This window comes from Mesitornis unicolor, unplaced genomic scaffold (assembly GCF_000695765.1).
Source record: "Mesitornis unicolor isolate BGI_N332 unplaced genomic scaffold, ASM69576v1 scaffold2165, whole genome shotgun sequence".
Taxonomy (NCBI): domain Eukaryota; kingdom Metazoa; phylum Chordata; class Aves; order Mesitornithiformes; family Mesitornithidae; genus Mesitornis; species Mesitornis unicolor.
This window is the reverse complement of record NW_010184745.1, coordinates 369,213-390,758: the sequence shown is the minus strand read 5'-3', so window position 1 is coordinate 390,758 and position 21,546 is coordinate 369,213. Positions and strand designations below refer to the sequence as shown.

The following is a 21,546-nucleotide window of genomic DNA, read 5'->3' as shown; positions in this document are numbered from 1 at the left end:
GTAAAGATTTTACTTTTGAAATAAATATTGCTTTTAAGTTTTGATCTCTTCTATGTGATATTTTAAGAATAAAAATTGTTGCCCAGATTCCATATTAAGGTATCTCTCACTTTCATGCCAGCTGCTTGTGATTACTTTAACTTCAGACTGTGGAATAAACACCTGAGTGGTGAGATACCCAGTTATGAACAAAGCCTTTGCTCCTCTTAGTCTTTCTTCAGAATACAGGAAGGAAGCCAGTGCTCACTCACTTTGTATCAAAACTTAATTTCCTCTTCCTTTTGGATACCCTCATTTGTCTTCAAAAAATCTTTACTTTCCTAATGTGTAGGAATTCATGATTGCTTATAATTTCAACTCATTTGTCCAAAGCACAGACTAAATTAAATGTCCCAAAAGAAAGCAGTCGTATCTGTGAGCATCTCTATTTAAAATTATTGAAAGTTACATTGAGTATTCCATCATACCATTTTTATTTATCTTGATTTTCTAGGCAGTAGTTGTTACAACAAAGCAGAAATTTCATAAAGCAAGCCCATCAGTATTTCTTCCTTGTAGTTACACTTTGTCACTATAAATAGCTTTCTCTTCATGAAGACTCTTTTAACTCATCCTCTCATCAGAACTGATGGATTTTGCTGGTGATTTGAAGGTCAGTAAAATTGGTCTCTGCAAAAGAAGCATCTCATAATATTGTACTTCAGTAGAATCGTGTGTTTCACAGCATTCTGGGTAGATGAAATTAATGGGGCTCAAGGACTCTGCCATTTTTTCCTTGAATTAACAAATGTCAGTCTTACTGAAAAGCTAAAGACTGGGTAGGTGACACTTCAGCTCCATACTGATGTGTCAGGGAAATGTGTAGGGGAAAAAAACCCCCAAAAAACAACAACAAAAGAAATTATTATTTCTGAATCTATGTGAACCCATATTCCTACCTCTTTGCAATGCGGTTCCCTGATGGCTTTTTTCATTTTACAGCTACTTGTGTTGTCTATACTTTGTGCATGTAAATATGAGGAGGCACAGCTGAAGTGAAGTTGTGCCCTCCCATGCCAGTCCATGGGGTTGGAGCAGGCTGGTGTCGGGCACGCTTTGGCTTGCTTCCTCTGATGCCAAGCCTCAGAATTCAGAGCAGCGCTTGTGCCTGCAGCTCGGACTTTGTTTCGGGATGGTGAGAGTAATTTTGAAACCACATCCTGGGCTCTTTCACTGGAGCAAAGAGTGGCTGCTGAAGCTCTGCTGGCTTGTGCCATTGAAGCATTGTACCATTGTGGGTCACCTCAGTTTGGGGCCTCTACAAAAGACAAAATTTGTTTGATTCATGACAGCATCTTTCTGTTTGCCAGTTAACGTGCAGCCAACTTTCCATCTGTAACTTGTAAAACACGACTTATTTTATGACAAATGTTCTTCTTGTATCTGTGTTCTTAAATACATTCATGTTGTGGATTTCTCAGTCACCTTCCTGATATTACGGTTATCCTGATAAATTTAGTAATTGTTTTAGAGGAGAAAGTGCCCACTGTAAACTTCTGCATACTAAAAGAAGTGGTAAGGTGATATTGTTTTGTTTTCTTCAAATTTGACTTTGTTTTTTAGCCCAAAAATCTTTATGGTTCTATATCTATAGTTAGCCTGAAATTATGGTGATGGCATAAGACACTAGATTTGTTCGATTATGCATAGTAGTGTCAGTGTAATTCATTTAACAATCTGGAAAATTAGTCTTAAGCAGTGCGTTTTAAAAGTACTACTACTAATTATTCATTTCAAGTTCTGATTTTAAGAAGGTCTTTCAGGAAAGGCTGAACTTCAAGCATATAGGTACTACACATGAGTTATCAGTTTTAAAATCTTGGATTATTTTTCTTTCCCTGCTTTAATACGGATAATGTGAACTGGAATAGCTTCTAGGTAATGGTGGTGATTGAAATCAAGGAGACCCTAAAGGAGGCTGGAGGTCAGCAAAGCTGTTCGTGTAGCAAAGTTTAACAGTGTGGAATCGGGGAAGCGTGCTCTGGCTTCCACCCGGAGCAAGAAGCTTGAATTTTGTTTCAAGAAGGAATGTTTCAGACAATAACCAGTTCATGCTCAGTCCTGTAGTATTATAAGTCTGCAAATGGATTCTGTAAGTCACTTCCCTTATCTCATTTACACAGTTAATTTTTTTTTTTCTGAAGACATTAATTTCACAGTGTTGGAGAGTTTAATTTTCTTGCCTTCTATTTTAGTAGACTGGCAGTGCAGATATCACCGTCTCTGACACATCATTTTTTCCCTGTACAATGTGGTGTATCTTGTGGCTCTAGTGCAGCAGTAGACTGGCCCAGAAATCACAATCTGGGATTATTGTCTTTGTGTATCCTCAAGGAGTAATATTTTAAAGTCACTGCATCTGTTGGTACTTAAAAGCATGATTTTTACTTTTTATTTTTGCCAGTTTTTACCATCTGTGTGTCTGGTTTTTGGCTCCTTGATTTAATTTTTCAGTTTAATTTCTCAGTTGCACTGGGATTTCTTTCTCTTTCTCACACATGCTCTTTTTGACTCATCCATGAACTTACATTAAAAAAACCTAAATTATTTACAGCAGTTGAATAGTAAAATTCTTGGCCTTCACAATTTGGATTTTTTTTAATGATATCTTCTAATCGAGTCTCTTCTAGTAAATGCATGTCATTTTGTAAGTGAAATAACTTTTATTAGGCTTTGTTTAAATTCTAAAAAATTAGTTTGGATTAAGTTGAAGTATTTTGGCGGGAAATGCTAGCCTGGTCACATTAAACACATTCTAGTCTTTCATACTCATTTAGTTTTTAATGCCCAATAGGGAATAATTTTCTTGAGAAATCTGTGTTATAATCATAAACAGACATAATTCAGTAATTTTCTCATGAAACATTGGCTGAAGTTTTGGCACTAATGACTTGAAACTCGCACAAGCAGGAACATTTTTGTTTAAATTCCAAGAAAAATACTAATGAAATATATTAAAGTAGAAACAAAATATACATACAGTGTTTTACAGACTGTTTTCAATAAGAAGGATGTATCTTCATTAATTGAAGATGGATTTGTGTGTCATGAATTCAGGCACGTTCTAGCATTTCAAGAATGTTCTGATAGAACTCGAGTCATTTTCTCCACTTATCCCTGAGAAATTTTTACAAAAAATAACTTTTTAATGTACCAGGGTAACTGTATAGCAGTTGTAACAAATATTTTGCATATGCATATTGGAAGCTCCATTGCTGTTCTGATCTCTTCTTTGACATATGTATTTTGCAATTCACTTAAAACTTAATACGTTCTTTAAGGTTGAATTTAAAGGCTTTTTAAAAAACAGGCCAGTTTATTTTTAGCCTCTTTCAAATATGTTATAACTGAGTATTTTCAAGTTTATTTTTACCTTCTGGTGTACTTGCTTGCTCATGGTTGATTTTTGAATCAGAATATGGACCTGTTTCCTTTTTGATCTTTCTGGTTTCTAATGCGCGTATTGCGGCACAAAACAGTGAGTAAGAGCCAGCACCAACGCAGTAAAATACCAGCACTCGCAGGTAAAAACTTGTTCTTCTTTGAATAGGTGGCTCCCATAATCAACAGTACCTTGCTCTTTGTGTGGGCTGCTTTGAACGGTTTTTCTTAACGATGCTGTAGACTATCAAAAGACCAAAAGAAATACTTTGTGCACTTGAGAAAGCATTTTTTGAAAGGAAGCATTGCTGTGAAATTCCAAGGAGAGGCATTAGTCATCTTCTCTTCTATCTATGTATGCATATAGGTTTTTTCCAAAATAGACTCTCTAACCATTTTTATTACGTTATGAAACTGGGAGAGCGTGGTGATTTTTCACCAAGTGATTTGGGCTGCTGTTCCCACTCGATTCCCATTGTGTTTTGCTGAAAAGTTTTCATTTCAGAGGAAAAGGAGTGTTAGTGACTTATTTTACATTCCCAGTTGTCTTTAAAAAACTTATTGGGTTTTCCAGTTTTACACATAGAGATTCAAACAGACCCTGTTTGAGTGGTACCAGGAATGATCTAAACTCTGTTTTTCAAAACTGGAGTTCCAGAATTTTCCCTGGCGGCAAGGATTTTATTACTGCCAAGTTTAACTTCCCAATTTCCTACTAAATATTCTGTTACTGTAAGTAAAGGAGGAAGTGGATTGAGCAAACCAGTACACATTTTCTAGTGTACTGCGAGACGTGCACTTCGTTACAACACTGCAATGACATCCATGCAGGAGTGGAATTGATTTAGAGTTGATAATATGTGATCAAGAGACTGCTTGATCAAGAGACTGCAAAAAGATTTGCTTTCCTGTGGCTTGAATCTTAAAAAAATTGTATGTTTTCAGTGAGAATTAAGTTTTCAGTTGGGAATGTAGGTTGAGAATAAAAAGTAGGATGCTTTCACAACTACAATTTGTTGTCCATAGGACTACTCTAGAAAATGGCAGCACAGCGATTGCATCTGCTTTCTGTTTTTCTTTCCTTTCACATGAAAAACAAGTTGGTCTTGTTCTCAGGAGATGCAGCTGGAAGCAGCTGTGAGAAGAAGTGTGTGTGCATTGGTCTTTCCATAGTGTCACCTTACTTAGGACTGAGGGAATTCAAGCAGTATTAAGAGAAGGGGATTCGAAGAACGACGATGAGAGCAATCCATCTGTTTCCAGCAGCATCCCCTCTGAACTGGAACCTTGCTCCTACCTTGGATCCGAACTGAGGGTGTGAGTCTAAGGATAGCCCATATTTGAATGCCAGACTCTCAGTTGTGCTTTCCTATATATTTTAAAAGGCTTGTGGGAAGCTGGATGTAAACTTTCTTGTTAGATCCCAGCTGACTGGTGCATTGAATTCATTGAGAATAGGAAGGGCTGGTTCAATTCATTTCCATCCCTTGTATTGCAGTCATTTTCTGCAACAACGCATAAGGATTGATTACCATAGCAACAGTGTTTTAGCTTGTACTGCTGTGAATGTGGTTAATGATAATAGAATTATCTAGTAATTTTAAATCCTGTTATATTATTAGGTCATCTGAACCATCCTCTTACTCCGTATTGAGTTATTCCCTGTAGCCTATCTTGTAGTTCTTTGTCCGTGCTGCTTTTACATGTGTTGAGCAGTGGGGATTCTGCATCTTCCCTTGGGAGACTCTCACAATCTGATATATCACCCCATTAAGGATGTTCTTCTGATATTTAGCCTCATTTCACCTTCTTTCTCCCAGCTATATGAATTTGTGCCATGTGGAAGTTCTGTTCTGATCTTCTTCCCTATCAGCCATTTGCAATTAATCATTCTTCTTAACCTGCATCAGCGTAGTTGTGTGTTTCAGGATTTTCTTATGGGGAAAAGCAGAGTTCTAGAAATCTGCATAGACAAAGAGCTTCCAGCTTCTCAGTGCTTAAATATGTTTGCATTCATGCACCGCTAGAATGCTGGTTCTGTGTGCATGCATGCCCTGCTCCACTTGATGCCTATGGTAGTGTGTGGTCTGACGAAGCATGGAAGGTGCTCCTTAGCCCTTTCCAAAAGTCAGCAGAAGTAATCTCTCTTTCTGCCCTTCTTATTCGACCAGTCTAAGTGTAGATGGATGCACATAACTCTGCTATCCTCCACATACACAGGTTGCACCCTTTATCTTCTCTTGTGATTTACTGTATATGTAAATCTTTTCTACTACATTGCTTTTCCACCGTGAGGTGAAATAATTTCCAGTCATGTCCAAAGAGACATACAAGTAGAGATGCAGTTGTCCTGCTCTACTTCAGGCATTGCGTAGTATGTGCTACATGTAGGTTGTCTAGACCAGGATTTCATTTAAAACAAGTAAAATACTTTCCTATATAGTGAGGCCATGGGTTACCCTGCAGATATATTACCTTATTGCCATGCTCTCTCTGCTTTCTTAAAAGTTGTTGTGGATTTGGTAAATAAGACAGAAGAATATTGACATCTTTACAGTAATCTGTTGTTCTCACTGCGACTTACCCTTTTTGACTAATTTATTAATATTTGATGTCATTCAGTTGCACATTCCTTTGGTTTTAGTTCCAGTATAAATAAGTACAAGCTACATTAATATTCATAGATGCTAACCCAAGAGGGCAGAAGACAGAACTGCCATTTGAAATTACTTTTAGAGATAAATTTGCTGCAAAAATATTTGATGGGGCAATAAAGAACAGGTATATTAAATCTACCTCAGTAGTATTATCATCGACTAATTCTTTAATTTGTGGTGATTTTTGCTGGATTTTGTTTGAGAGGTGGAGCTGCTTTTTCCAAGATTCTTCCTTTTGAGGCTTAGACTAGGTTGCGTTTCTCAGAATGCATTATCTTACATTTATTTATTCAAGTTTCAATTTCCTCAGGCTTCTCAGTCCACCAGTGTGATACATACATATCTGGGAAGTCTCGCAAAGCTCAGTGATCATATTGTAAAACGTTGTTTTAAACCTATGTTGTATTTCACTGGCAAATTTCATCACTTTATTTTTAACCTGCTCTTCCAGATTATTAATTCTTTAAGCAATATTATCTTGCTGTCAATCTCTTAGGAAAGTATTAGCTTTTCTGTTTCATAGGTTGTTTAAAGATTCTTTTCTTTCTGTGTATATATACGCTCTTGTTTTTTTTCTTTATTCATTATTGCCTTCAACCTGAGAAAGACAAGTGCATTTCATTAATTTTAAGGATTCCTCTTGCCTGCACTGTTTACAATATGTGTGGGCAAGATATTTCTTTATGGGTTTGTTTGTTTGTTTTTAATTAAATCAAACCGCAAAAAGGTTATGACTATTAATATTCAGGAACTATTCTGACCCTGTAAGTAGCTGAGGATAAGACCACACACAGGGAAAAAAAAAATAAAAAAATAGTGGAGAACCTGCTGATTTTATTACATGGAAACTCACAGGTTTTAAACTTTTCTGTGTGTTTCTCCCCATATATTCTTAAAATCATATAATTTTGTGAGAACAACATGTGCTATATTAATTTCAGAGAGAAACCACAGCCTTTGTCACAGATTTTTCTATTTTTTTTTAAGCTGGACTCACCTTTATAGTGAATCTATTCTTAATTACAAGATATAGTGACCTTTATCTTATTTCAAAGGTTCACTCTCTAGTCTCTTCAAGGTTTGATTTCTCTGATGATAAAGCAGATGATTTTCTCCTTCCCATCTAGTCAGGAGAGTTGGTAGGCCAGTATTGTCCTTTCACAAATATGCTGGCATTTGAGGAAATACAAAATACACTGCAGCCTTAATGACATCCAACCCAGCTTCCCAAGGATGAGAGAAAAGCTTGTGGCCAAATTACTTGAGTTATCTGTTATAGCAGCTCTGCACTGTCCCCTGAAATAGAGCTGGCTGTAAGAGGACACTACAACAGCTCAGCTATGTTCTCTGAAACTTGATGTATTCCGTGAAACTGGAAAATTGAAGTTGGCTGCAATGGAAGAAGCACAGAGCGCAGTTTGATTTCTTAAGTTGCTTCTTTCTGAAATCCCAGCATTTGCTTATTCTTTAAGTTTCTTTAAGCTTTCCTTTCATAGATTGAAGAAAAAAGGCTTCAGAATGGTACAATAATAGTGCTTCCCTTGGTTTCCTAGAAGTCCTTTTTTCCAGTTTCAGAAAATTGGCATGAAGAGTTAAAGCAAAATCAACATTTCTTCAAGGAGGCCTTAGACTGGACTGGCTTCTTTGACCTGCTTGTCTGGGATTCCAGTGTGGTTTATGGGAAATTGATAACAGTTCCTGTTCAGTTGGAAACCTTCAACTTGGCTTTAGCTAGTTTATAACTGATTAAGTGGCAACCAAGAAAACCTTGCATCAAAATCAGAATGTTTAAATTTGGGGTTTATCAGTGTCTACCTCCTTTTAATCCTAATTGACACGTGTTGTTCTGTTTTTTTATCAAATTTTGTTCCCAAAATTGCTATTGTTAACCATAAAAGAGCATTTATGCAGACATCTATGTATAAAGTACTATGACTTTTTGAGAGGCACTTGGACATGTGTCTCTCTAATGTCTATATGACTCCCATGCTTTTACCTTTTTTTGAGGGGGAGGGAGCGGGATGGATGAAGAGGAATTCAACTGCAAAAATGTGTGGTTTTTTTTTTCCTTCTGTTTATGCATCTTAGCTTTTAATGAACTCAGGAAATAGCACATAAAAGCATTGTCGTACCTCTGTCTTAGTTTGGTCTCATCAAATGAAGATGGTAGAAACTGAGTATTTTGTATTAAGTAATTTCGGTAACTATTTATGTGGTGACAAATGAAGTTCTGCTGTAGATGAGAAACTGGCAGAGAGAAAAACAAATTATGGAAAATAAGTCAGCAATATACAAGGGCAAGAGGGATTTATTCCTGGAAAGCATGCTCATTTTGAAAGAGGGGGAGTGCTGAGACGGCAACTTTAGTGAACAAGACACAATTATTTAGATTAGTTGAAAGTAGGTAGGGTTTTGAAAGAGGTAATGGAAGAGGGATGAGATGGGACATAGAGCAGTGCAGGTTACTGGATGTTGAAAAGAATGCCTTGAGTTGTACGTGAACAAGCAGATGAACAGCGTCCTTTCAAACAACAGTCGGAGGCCACAGGATTAGAGATATTTTAAGTCATCTCTGCTGCTGAAACAAGCAGTCTTGGCCATGCTTTGCTTCCTCCCTTGTGCCTCCCTAGGCTTTTATGAGACTGTTAATTAGACTGAACTGGACCAGCTTGGGAAACGTAACCAATTAAAATTGTTTTTATTAAACATTTATTTTAATTTAGATCTTTTGTATAATGATACACATGCTTGAGTAAGCAGAAAGGAGAAGGTGGACAGAGGGATCCAGTGATGAACGTGACCACCTAGGGAGGGGAAAAGATGGGAATGCCTCTGTCAACAGCCCACATATGTGGCTTGTGCAGACCTTGCAGGATGATGAAACGCCAGGCTGAGGTGCTGTTATGGGCAACAGAATGGATCTATGATTGCTTGCAGATACTGCACCTCCTTCACAGGTCCCTACTGCTCTGACTTGGGGCAAAAAAGAAGGGAAAGAATCAGAAAGTGAAATAAGGTCTGTATCTGAGAATAAGTTTTAAAAATGTATTCTACTGAGAAGCTGATAGCTATTCTGGTGCAACAAGTGACACTAAATGAGTTATTTTTTGACATGCCTTCTTTTTTGTACAGTTAATTTGCAAAGTGCTTCTGGAATTGTGGTTTTAGGACTTCTGTGGTGTCCTGTGCTTTGTTCATCTGTACATTTTGTACAAGAAGTCTTCTTTGGTGTCCCTGGATAGCTCAGTGAGGTGATGGTGATGATGTGCTTTGGCTGTGGATCATGTTTTATCACGTGTCGTGTAACACTTTTGCACAAGAGCTAGCGGTGCCACACGCTGCTGTGGGCTCGCGCCCAAACCACTCCAAGGGAATGGGTGCCTTCCCCAGGCTCTCTCCAGCCACCAGCTTCTAGGAGCCCTGAAAGGGGAATGGCTTTCCTGCCTGTACTGATGAGTCTAGACGTTTTTTTCTGAAAGTAAGGCTCTGTCTATCTCAGAGAGATCATCCAAAACTGAAAGCATCTAACTCTGGAGATATACGTCAAAAATATGGAAAGAAATCTTCTCTGCCTCAGTTTCCTCAAATAAAGAAAGAATTTGGAGAATAACTTTTTATATTCTTCCTGATGGTGCAGTGAAGCTAAAGTCATTATTGTCCATGAAAAGCTTTTGCTGTACTGTGCTGGAGGGCACTACAGAAGTACTGAGTACTATTTATTTGAAATTTGATTTAATGCCTTTGATTAAAAAATTAATAAAATTGTCACAGACCAGATTGTAACCCTGTAGGCACTTGGAATGGAGCATTCGTAAATGAAGCATTTACTGAGAAGTTTGAAATTGTTTTTCATGTTGACTTCAGCAAAACAAATTGAGCAAAGAACAATGAAAAATGCTATAGTTATTTTCTGTTATTAAAATGGTGAATTTGTTTGGTGCCTAAGGTAAAATGCATGTTGTGCAAAAGACCAAAAATAAAATACTGTGGCATAACAAGCAATTTTACTGGAGCTTCTCAGTGAAGGATAAGGTGAAAAGCAAAAAGTGACATGCAGCTGCAATTCGGCAAGAGAGAAGTGAAAGATAAAACTACAAAATGGTAAAATCTCATCACTCAAGCTTTGCACAGGAGCTGAGAGCAGGCCTGGGTGCCTCGTGCCTCTGTGCTGAGGCTGGGTGCCCTGCATTGCCATTGCAGTGCCAGGGCTCCCTTCTTCCCCACCTGGGGCTTGGGACCTGGACCTTGCCTGATTTTGTTCCTTTAGGGGAGGAAGAGCCAACAGAGGAAGAATTAACTCTAAGCTATGCAATTCAGGATCCCTTAGCTCGAGTGTTTGTCCTTACCCTGTGTAACACAAAAGACCTTTAAGACAGATGCATAGGTATTTTTTCTTTCCAGCAGTAGGAATTTAAACGAAAAAGGTGATAAATAAAAGCTGTAAGTTAGCAAATACTTGCAAATGAGAACCAAAGAGAAATCACTGTCTAAATGAGAGGAAACCTCTGTACTTTTCTTTAAGCAAGATGATAAAATAGTATAATCATGTTTTTCTAGTTCTTTGGGTGAAATTAACAGGGTGACTTTTAGTAACATAAAATCAAAATCTTTGAAAGTTAATTTTTCTAAATGAGATGAAATTAAAGGATGCATGCTAACTTTAAATTTCCACCAACATAGGGACTTTTACCTTATTGGAAAGCATATATTTTAACTAAATTTTTAAAAAGCCAAGTCTTTGATAAGCTTTCTGATGTCATCTCTAAACAGTCTTGAGCCATGTTGAGGCAAATATCCAGAATTGAATTTTGTTATTAAGATGCCTGTATGAGTAAAAAGATGTTTTGTGTGATGGAGAACAGAGTGCTATACTTTTAGCTTGCTTCTAAATTGACTTTTATGTTCAGTACTCAAGGGAATCGAACTGTTCTGTACTTGGCTGAAGCTACTGAAATCCTCATGTGCTGATACAGATCTGCAAATCAAGCAACGAGGGACTATTTCAGATTAAAAAAGAGAAAAGAAATGAATACGGATAAAAGAGCTATGAGACCTGTTTGAAAATTGCCTAATGACAAATTCAGGTTGCTAAATAAGAAATGCTTTTTGTATCTTAAAAAAAAAAAATCCTCAGAAGGATGAAAATCACGGTCTTTGAAAAGGTGAGGTGAATAATAATATATTCAGGAGCGTTACAGGGAAAATGTGAAGCGATTTATGCAGAGTTTTCTCCTTTCCTTTGTCTCGATATCAAGGGGAAACTATGTGACTCATCTATAATACATCTTTGCAGAAGTCTTTCAGATCTCTAAACTTATAGGTGGAGACATGCACATTTGGTTTTCTGCAGGGGAAAAAATTCTGTGTCCCAATTTCATTTGTACCCATTGTCATTTCTTCAGCTTTTAAAAATAATGCAGGACTTAATGACTTCTGTTTTTCTTCAATGTCTATATACAGAATGAGCTAACTTGTCAGATTAAAGGAAAAATTATTTAATATTCTGTTGTTTTACATTAGTTACAAGCAGGTGAACTCAGGGTGGATCTATTTTTAGGAGGACTAATGGATGTGCCCAACTTGACCTACTTTAGACTACTCAGCGGAATAAACAAACACACTGTAGTTGTACCGCTGCCGTTCTTACCTTAAGAACAAAATAATGTCTTTCCTGTTGTGGCCTTCTAAATACATAAGTATATTTAGAAGCACACACACATAGAGATATATATATATGCACACATATATATGTATTTATTTCTTTATTTCCTGGATGCCATAGTAACGCTTCATGTTGGAAGTATATTGTGGCATTTGTTTTCCTTCCATAAGCATCATCTTCTCCATATAAAGTGAATGTTAGCTTTTTGTTATCAGCTGGTCCTGAAATCTCAGTTCTATATAAACAAGAGTTGTGGAGTAATGCTCAAATTCTTAAAGAAAACTAAACTTCATTTTGCAAAAATCACTCCTGTTGTTAAGTAATTCACATAAAGCGTCTTCTGCCAGTGCAGGGGCAATTTTCTGTGTATATGTTGATATTGTATGAGTTAACCAGGAGTAGTGGTGGTATATAAACACATATGTATGTACCATTTAACACGATGAAAGGGAAAATAAATGGTATATGAAGTCACCAACCAGAAATGTGTTTTTTACACACGTTGGCTCGCCGTGTGGAGATGTCTGTGTAATTGCAGTAATTCCTGCATTATTCAAGGTAAATTATGAAAGACCCTGAACAAAACCAGGCCTGACCTTTGGGTTAAACTTTGTAGGAGAATTTGATTATATATTGACCTATAATTGTAGCCTTGTTTCAAATAAAGCTGATAACTATTTCCATTAAAAATATTTCCCATCACTCTGACATCAAAGTAGGACTGTGAATCTGTATTTGATGTGAACGCTAATATTTGTTTTAGACTGGCAGATCTTGGTGGTCTGTATGTCAGTCTGTGAATCATTTAACAAGAATATACAATTTCAGAGATTTGAACATGGGAATAGTCTGCAGATAAGCCTTATTTAAAACAAAGAAAGAACATAGACTTTCACTTTTGAAACAGATATGTTTTGGATCCTGAGGAATAACAGAAAGCAGAATAAAAACTAAGCAGTTACCCAAAATGAACCCATTTTATTTTTAAGGCGACAATCAATTGAGGTAATTTAATAAAGTTGTACATGGGTCTATGAGATAAGTGCTTCTCTTTGTAATACAATGGACACATCTATAATGTGTTATTGATCAGATCTTTGGAGAGCTCTTTAGATGCACTCGTTAATTCTGGTAGCGTGGCAATCCATGCTTTGTATTCTTCAAATACATAGCGCACGAGAGGTTAGTGCTTTTTGTTGCATCCGAGCTTTTAGTTGACTTTCTATCATCACATGGCTTTTTAGAAACTTGTTTTAGTGGTCTCCCCAACAGGCAGCACTGTGAGCACTGGGATGCCCTGTCTGGTCTGGCTATTCCCATTAGCTGTGGTTGATTTCGCTTATACATCACTCTGTAAGTTAACTGTCTCACAGATTCATTATGCGATGAAGTGTCTTGAGTTATGTAGTCCTGTATGTACTTTGCATCTAATAAAATGTTTAAAAAATAGATCATGGACTGCAAGTGTTACCAGGTGATATGAAAAGGAAGAGGTGAAGTTCATCTGGCATCTTTGAGCAAGAAGCTGTGTTTGTGGCTCAGCATGCTAAGCTGCTGCTGAGACAATTAAGATCCATTTTAATAATACTGCTTTTCAAAGTGTCCTATCACAGTCTCCTATCTTTATTTGTTTTTGCAAACATGGAGTGTTATCCTCAACACAGTAATAGAGAAATGCACTTCTAAGTGATTCTTGACACTCATTGTATAGCAAGTCAATGTAAGAATTAAGGACCCTCCCACCTCGGACTGTCAGTAGTCTTGGAGATGTCACTGGAATGGTCTGGAGTGAGATGCCCTCGGCCCCGGGGAACACAAATATTGTCGTTTTCACCCAAACAGCAAATACAGTCTGTGAAATATGATTACAGTAAGACATGGTGAAATGCTTGAGAATCAGCATTGCTTTAGACATTACTATGTTTTCTTTTCCCTATCAGATTCCATTTTGTGCTGTTTCCCCTGTGTGGGTTTGCAGAGTTGCTAAGTAGTTGCAATTTTTTTTTCTTTTTTTTTTTTTACCCCTCAATATTCTTTCTCTGCTGGTGGGCATAGACCATTCAGCTACCTTAATTAACGAGCATGTTTGATCAACAACAAAAAAAGCCCTTTGAGTTTTAATGCATTTCATGCTGTTTGTTGGCAAGCTACCACTGTAAGGTCATGCCTGAGATTTTCTTTCCTGTAAAGAAGCAGAACCAGCAAAATGTTTCAAGTTAAGTTCAGTAGCAAGAATACCTTTTGTCACTGTCTGCAGTGCCTACTGTAAAAAAGAATTAACTCCAGTATCACCTAATAAAAAGCTTTTTTAGTGGAAGCTTTGTTAAATGGCCAAGCAGTGTTTGTGTTGTGCTCCTGCCGTTAGCCTGGCTAGCTGTGTGACAGATGCGTGCCACCAAATTATCACAGAATATATGTGTGTGATTTCAGTGTCACAGCACAGGTTGTTGAGCCCCTAAGGACTACAGACTTCAGTAAACCTCTAAACTAATACGTGTTACAAAATAGTTGAGATACTACAGGGCTTGTTTAGGTTTTTTTAGTACTACAAGGCTATAGGTACATGTTTTAAGGAGAGTCATTCTACGTGAAAAAACGGTAGTTAGTCCAAACTGAATGCAGTGTCGTATAGGTTTGTCAAAGGAAGGTTGTATCAAATTGTATTCATTGGCTATCCGGTGTTCTGCTTTTTGGACAATAGGAAATCAAAGACATCTCTCTTTAAATTTGTAAAAACATTTCCTTTTGAGGTGCTTCACAACAGAAATAGTGCCATCATGAAGCCAACCAGTTTTAAGGCTCAGCTTGATCAGTTTATTAAATGGAAAATAAGAGATGATTGCCTGTGATAGCAGGGGATGAATTTGATATTCATCAGAGACCTGGGAAATCCCTTCCATTCTGCGCTCCCCTGTGTCTGATCCCTGTTCACTGATTTGACTGAGCAAGGCAAATTTCATTTGAGAGTAGTGAGGCATATAGAAACTATATGAATATTGCAATTTCCAATTGTGGGATGACCATCCTGGACAAGAATGTGAATAACAGAGGGATGACTGAGATGTAAGGACAATATTAACTAATATATATGTGTGTGTGTGTGTATGTGTGTGTATATATGCCTGTATAAAAGATAGGGGTTTTTTGTGTTTTTTTTTTTTTAAGTGGATGATGATTTAATGTAATTGTCTTTCACCTCTCTCCCCCTGGATTACTGCTAATAGCAGTTCACCTAGTGTAGACCTGATGTGGGTTACACAAAGCTCTTACCTAATTATTTGTGCATCCAGATATGTTTGTGTTCAAGAAAGAGAAACCTTGTTGTTTTTTTTTATTCAATAACTTTTGTTTTTCCCCAACGTGATCTCTATAACTGCTCTTCAGATGTGATTGGAAATTGCCATTCTCTGGAGATTTGGCCGGTTAATCAAGAAGTGAGAACATTAGCACAAAAGCCTGATGCTGGTACATTTGTGCTAGTTAAGACACAGGAAATAGGTCCCTCAGGAGCAGTTTCCTATCAAGTCTGATCATACAGAGACAGAACCTACTTTATGCTGCAAGGACCAAACAAACATTTATAAAACACGGCTGCCAGGAGACTTGTAGCAAATGTGATCTCTTCTTCCTTAGTCATTACAGAGAAGTGCAAGAGAATAAAAAGAGAAAGATGAAGGGAAGGACATATTCTAATAACATAAGCATTATTTTTGTGATGTTCTGGGTGAGGAAAAAAATACTGGTGTGCTGTCCTGCTGGAGCTTTTCTAGATTGATATTGTGTCCTTCTCTACATTAAACTCTAAAGTACCTGTTGGAAGTTATATGCTGTTCCTTTCTGTTTGGTATTTACAGTATTTTCACTGACTGTGCTAAAATTTTTAAAAAATAAATGCTAGAAAACAAACAAGTGTGAATTCTCCTTCCAAAAACACAGAGGCTGTTTACTGAAAGGCTCTCATTTGCAGGGGTGTGTGTGCCTGATACATTTATCATTTGTTGCTCACACTGGTAGCTCTGCCTGTTTCCCATGCTGGTTGCAGTTTCTTGCCATTCCAAGACCCTCCTTCCTGTTGCTAATGCTGGTGGAAATGCTGAAAGTGTTGAGTAATGAGAACATCCACCCTGTGCAAAAAAACTTCGCTGCAGTTACTCTCCAGACTAGTAAAAACACAAAGCAGGTTTAATTAAGTTAAAAGACAGTTCCTTTGCATAGCTCTTGTGAACCCATGTCAGCCTGTCTTTCTGCTGAGGCTGGATCTCTTGTTCAGTTAACAACTTCACAAGTCAGAAAATAAAATCAGTTTGTGTACAATGCAAACAGATTTACTACTGTTTACTGAACTTCCCAGACTTTCACTGGATATGTTAAATCTCAGAGTAGTTGAGTGTCCTATCCCAGGTGAGGGCACGGTGCTGTGGTTGAGCAGGCTGCGATGCTTGCCCATGCCTGCTATGGGATGGGGCCGGGTGCGGATGCCGAGCACTGTACCCCAGCTTTCCATAAACCCCTTCCTGACACTCAGACAAGGTGAGGAGGATTAAGCTCTCTGAATCAACTGTACGTTAACAGCAAAGTCAGGGCAGGTTTGGGACAGGGAGCCTGTAGTTGATGTTGGAGGTGCAGTTACAGACACAAGTGAAATGGATGTAATACTCCGGATTACAGAAGTGAACGATGAAAATGTGCAGAAGGGAGGGAGGTCAGTGGTGAAACCTTAGCACAGCACACATATATTATGATAATCTTTACTGACAGCTTTCCTTTCTTTAATGTCCATTTTGATCTATTCAGTGCACAAGACAGTAGCTGTTTACATAAGTGACCAGACAGGTTTTTTCTCTTGTGTTGGTCAGTGTTGTCAAGCTTGCTATGGAGCGTTGAAGCCATTTGAAAGCAGTTACTCTCTTTCCTAGGACTATTATAATCAAAATACACAATCACTTTCTGGACGGTAATGAAATAGTTATATCTTTCTGAACTGATAAAAAACACCAAACCAAACCCAAACACCTTTACTGCCATTTTTTTTCAGTTATTGGGTAGAATGAAGATGTTGCTATTGAATTTAGGAGATAGGATTAAGTGTTCAGAGGAGACAGATTTATACAGCACTCTTATGTGCCTTCAGAGCCCAGTTCCCATTGTGTTGGTCCATTACTCGGACCAGGCGCCTGGGAATGAAGACAGCACAAGTGAAAGGTGTAGGAATTTAAGTTACCAGACTAACTTTATGTGGACTCCTTGGCTGCTATTCAGTTTTCTGCAGGTAATCGTCTAAAGAAGTCGAGGGAATGTGAAGAAATTCTGCTTACGTTTTTGGGGAGTTCATTACAAGTGTATTAACAGTACAGAGGAGTGGAAAAGTGCTTCTTTGAAGATGAGGTGGTGATTTGGATTAATGAGAGGCAAGAGCTGATGTCTTGGTAGTAGAAGATAATATGTCCAGTAAGAGAGGGCAGACATGGCTGGTCTTGAGCTTTGGAAATGAAACAAGACAATCTTCATTCAGAAATAATCTGAGAAAATGTAATTAAAGGATCTGCTCGGGTTCATATATATTGAATAAGGTTCTGTTGGCAAGCATAATGCTAACATTTCTTAACTCCGAGGATTTTGTAGTCCTAAGAGGTGATAGGGAAATTTTCTTCAAAACTACAAAAAAATTGGCAACTTTTCAGATGTATTTTATTAGTGCTGTGCAGGTGAACTGTGAAATAGACCTTTCTATATGCAGAACTGCTAGCATTAATAGTCCATTTTAAGCAGTTAAGAGTTTTTGAGTTGTTAATTTTATTACAGAACTTAGAAAAATAATGAAAACAGTTGTTGGTTTTATGGGGTTTTTTGATGGATTTTTTTTTCAGAACAATGGCTTGACTTGCTTTGGCAACTACATAAACTTTTTTTTCCTCTCATAATATTTGCAAGAAGGTGCTGCTGTGTACCTGTGCACAAACTTGACTCTTGTAAGACAAAGGAATTTCGTACAGATCCATTTGAAAGTAAGAATAACTTTGAAATCCTTAATTCTCTTAAACTAAGATAAATTTTAAGGACTTTATTTTGGTTTTGATGCCAGTGGTAATGTTTCATCTCTCTATCAGCAGCCTAAATACATGAGAGAAGGACAGGTACATCCATGCCTGGTGGCACAGCGAGGCCTAGGTGAGAAGCCCTGTCTGAGTCATCTCAGCAAAAGGGAGTTGAGGGACTTGTAGACCCAGCACGTTAGGGTATGTATAGAAATACACTGGAAGAGGTACTTTAAGTTTTGCTCTGTGCTGTAAAAATTAAATGCTGTTTTAATTACTTCATTCCAATTTTGGAAAAAAGTTATCATTCTGTCTACTATGGCTGTACATTACAGACAAACATGAAAAGCTGTATCTTTTGATATAGCAGAAATTGGTGTTTTCATAGAGAGAAAAGAAACCTTGGCTCAAGTCAGTTATTTCGGAGAAACATCTGCAATAATATCTGGCTGGCTTCTCAGAAACTTTCTTGGTCTTCTGCGTGTCCTTTTCCTTGGTTACCTCATGATAGCACATCCAGGTGGAATTTGCCTTTCAGAAGAAAACTGCTTTCCAAATAAAGAAAGAATTGCTTGATGCAGAGATTTTCACAGCTAGTTACTTTTCTTAGTAAATCAGAATTTTTAGTCATACCCCCCTGCAGGTGTCCAATTTTTCCCTCCATTCCCTTCAGTGTAAATCATAATCTGTGTTATTTTGAGAAGAAAAGAGAGCCTGATTACTGTAATATTAAAGAATTTTAAAAGGATACACCATACATCTGTTGATTATGGCAGTAGTGCTTTCATTAGTGTTGTGATTCCTCCTCTAAGCACCTATTTGCAGGCACACTCATGTTTCTGATTCAGATCTGTCTGCTGTCCGGGAAAAGCCAGACACAGGCATGTGGGAGCTGCTGTTTTTTAATTGCTTGGATAAGTGACAGTGTCTCTGTTCCAAAACTTGCTGTGTTTATAGTTCTTGATACAAAAAGCACAAAAAGTAGAGGTAATGGTGCCAGATAGCATCTGTTTTACATAGCTTTTGCTTTGCAGTTTCTGATGTGTTATCCTAGTATTAAAAGCTATGGTAGAGGCAGGTAAATTGGCTGTTGCCTTTGTCCTCGCTGTGTTCGGGGTCAGGCATGGGGATGCTCCTTCTTGTGGCAGAATAAACCTGGACCACCAGCTGGGACTGAGAGAAGGAAAGCGGGACATGCAACAAGAGGAGAGGCTTAAGCGTGAGCTGACATGAGAATGCTCTGGGAATGAGAGCAAAGATACTGTCATGGCTGGGACATGCTGGAAAGAAGGATTTCCACAAGGATTTAGCTCGAGTCTTGCACGGTGAGCTGAGTCTCAGGAGGGCCCTGAAAGTGAGTCTGTCAGGAGCAAGTTTGCAGGACTGCTGCAAAGACTGAGTGAGGCAAGGAGAGCTGTGTTTACAGGTTTACTTTAAAGTAAGGAAAAAACTTGTGCGACTGAAAGATGGTGAGGTGTTGTAGGACCTTAACCATACTAGATGAATGATGCTTGCATTGTACGTGTATAGATGTCTGCTAAAATGACAGAGCATAAATGCCAGGCATCTATTTGTTAGCAGAGGCATGTCTACTGATTGGTAGGATGTTATTTCAGTCTTTTCTTACATGTGTATATACTTACTGTGTGTTTGCTTGGAAAGACCACACATGGAAAATTGCCAAAAACATTGTATTAGCAAAGTCACATTCACAAGGACCTTTTATCATAGCTGAGATTCAAAATTGTGCTTCATCAGCAACTCTGGTTTTAGACTTGCAGATAATAGCTTCAGTGCAATATAAATACTTACATAGTTTTCTACAACCACCAGTGTTCCTAACTTCAAAACAAGAAACCCATGGCAACAGTGATCTGCAAGATGCTGTGTGAAACAATTGGAATGTTTCTTTTTAATGGGAAATAACTCCAAATGTTATGATTTTCATATATATATATATACACACCTTTTGGCATGTAACTTCAGAATTGTCATGGAGATTTGACTATTTATTTATTTTTAAACTTTATGCAGTGCTACATACAGAATTTAAGCTGAAATCAGTAAGTGTAGAATGTAAACGCTATCCTATGTCATATTTATGAATTATATAGATTATCCTTTATATTGGGTTTATAAGCCACTTCTACTACATGGAAAATATTTTATTTTGAGTTCTTGTTTACATTCATAATGTAGTTCTAGGTAGGTTCAAGGTGCTGGTTAACCTTTGAAATGTATTACTTGCCTAGTGCTTAGCAGAGATAGATGACGAAGAAGTGCATATTAAAGCCTCTCAAAACACAGGATCATCAATCTTCAAGTAGTGGGCTTCATGCAGCGCGCTGCTATCCAGGGCGCACGAGGCAGCCCGTGGCAGCTCGATGCATCCAGCTTCCTGCCTTTGCAGAGTCTCAGTGGAAATGTCAATTGGACATTACCAACTGCCTCAGTCTGCCTTTAATATCTCTTCAGTAATTTAATATATTGTCTGACTCTGTGTGCTGAACTCCTAACTTATCACTTATTATTTCACTGACTTGATGGCTCTGGTTCTAGAATCTAAGTCCATGTTTAAAACCTCCTGTTCACACTATAATATTTTCTGTTTGGTCACATGGGTAGTTAAAAGTATAAGTTTCTAGTGGGTAACATAGATATAAGGATGGTTTTAGTTCTTCTTACTGGTCGTCCTTGAATTACCTTGATCTAAATTTGTGAGTACAGCATTTGCAACTTTGACATTAAAATTATATGTTTGGTGAACAACGTATATGCTTTTTGGAAAGTCAAATTAAAAATAAAATCAATTGGTTAGCATTACAGCCTCACGTAACTCTCTGATGTCAGCCTTTTCGGGCATGGTATTAATAAAGGCCTGTGATAAAATGTTTAAGGGGCACTTGGTACTTTATGGAATTATACAAGCTGCATTTTCTTATTTTTTAACTCTCTGCAAATGAATCTGACTGAGCTGCCTTGTGTATTAATTCGAGTCCCCAGTAACCTGCCCAGGGAGAACTTGAAAGGAGTTTGCCCATGTGCTTCTGACCGTCAGCTGATTTTGTGCTTTTATTTAGGAAAACTTTTTAAAAAATGCTGGCTGTGATAGTTTCTGTAGCAGCGCTTTTACAACTGTAGTAAAATTAAGATGTAAAACCGACTAAACTATAAATATCATTATAAAAATGCATAAAGTGACAAAAACCAATTTGCAACACTTTCAGACAGCAACAGAAGTTATTTTTGTAGTTGTGGAAGCACACATTTCCACTGCACATGTGGTTACCCCAACAATCTGAAAATGGTAAAATGGCATTGTTAAAATGAGTTTACCTATTAAACTTAGGTTTAAATGATTTTTTTTCTTTCTTAACATCTAGGATGAGGATCGGAGAGAGGAGGACAACAGCAGAGTCGAGCCTGTTGGACATGCAGACACTGGTTTGGAGAATGCCTCCAATTTTTCCCTGGAGTAAGTTACTGCAGAACACATTGTTTTAACGATGAATTTTGTTACTGAACATAAATTAACAAAAACCTCAGAGGAATATGAGTGATACTGCTGTTAAGAAAGTGGGGCAGTCTTTCTTAGGTCATGTGTCGGTTTGGTTTTAAACACTTTGCTTCGTGGACCCTTTTAAAGCAGATTTTAAGCAGTTTAAAAAGCTTGTGTTAAAGATGAGCATTGGAAGCTTGGCATTTATAAGTGCTGATGCTACAGTCAATTTTCTGCCTCAGAGAAGATGTTTATTTGATGGAACTCTGAAAA

The 21,546-nt window shown here is 37.6% G+C and overlaps 1 protein-coding gene across 1 annotated transcript in view; it reads left to right on the top strand.

The window, feature by feature from the left end:
- The window catches only part of PARD3 (par-3 family cell polarity regulator), a 310,634-nt gene that overhangs the window by 68,564 nt on the left and 220,524 nt on the right, over positions 1–21,546 (top strand). Inside the window, exon 6 of the mRNA XM_010184574.1 lies at positions 21,158–21,249. Coding sequence (XP_010182876.1) covers positions 21,158–21,249 — 92 coding nt within the window. The remainder of the gene's footprint in view (positions 1–21,157; positions 21,250–21,546) is intronic.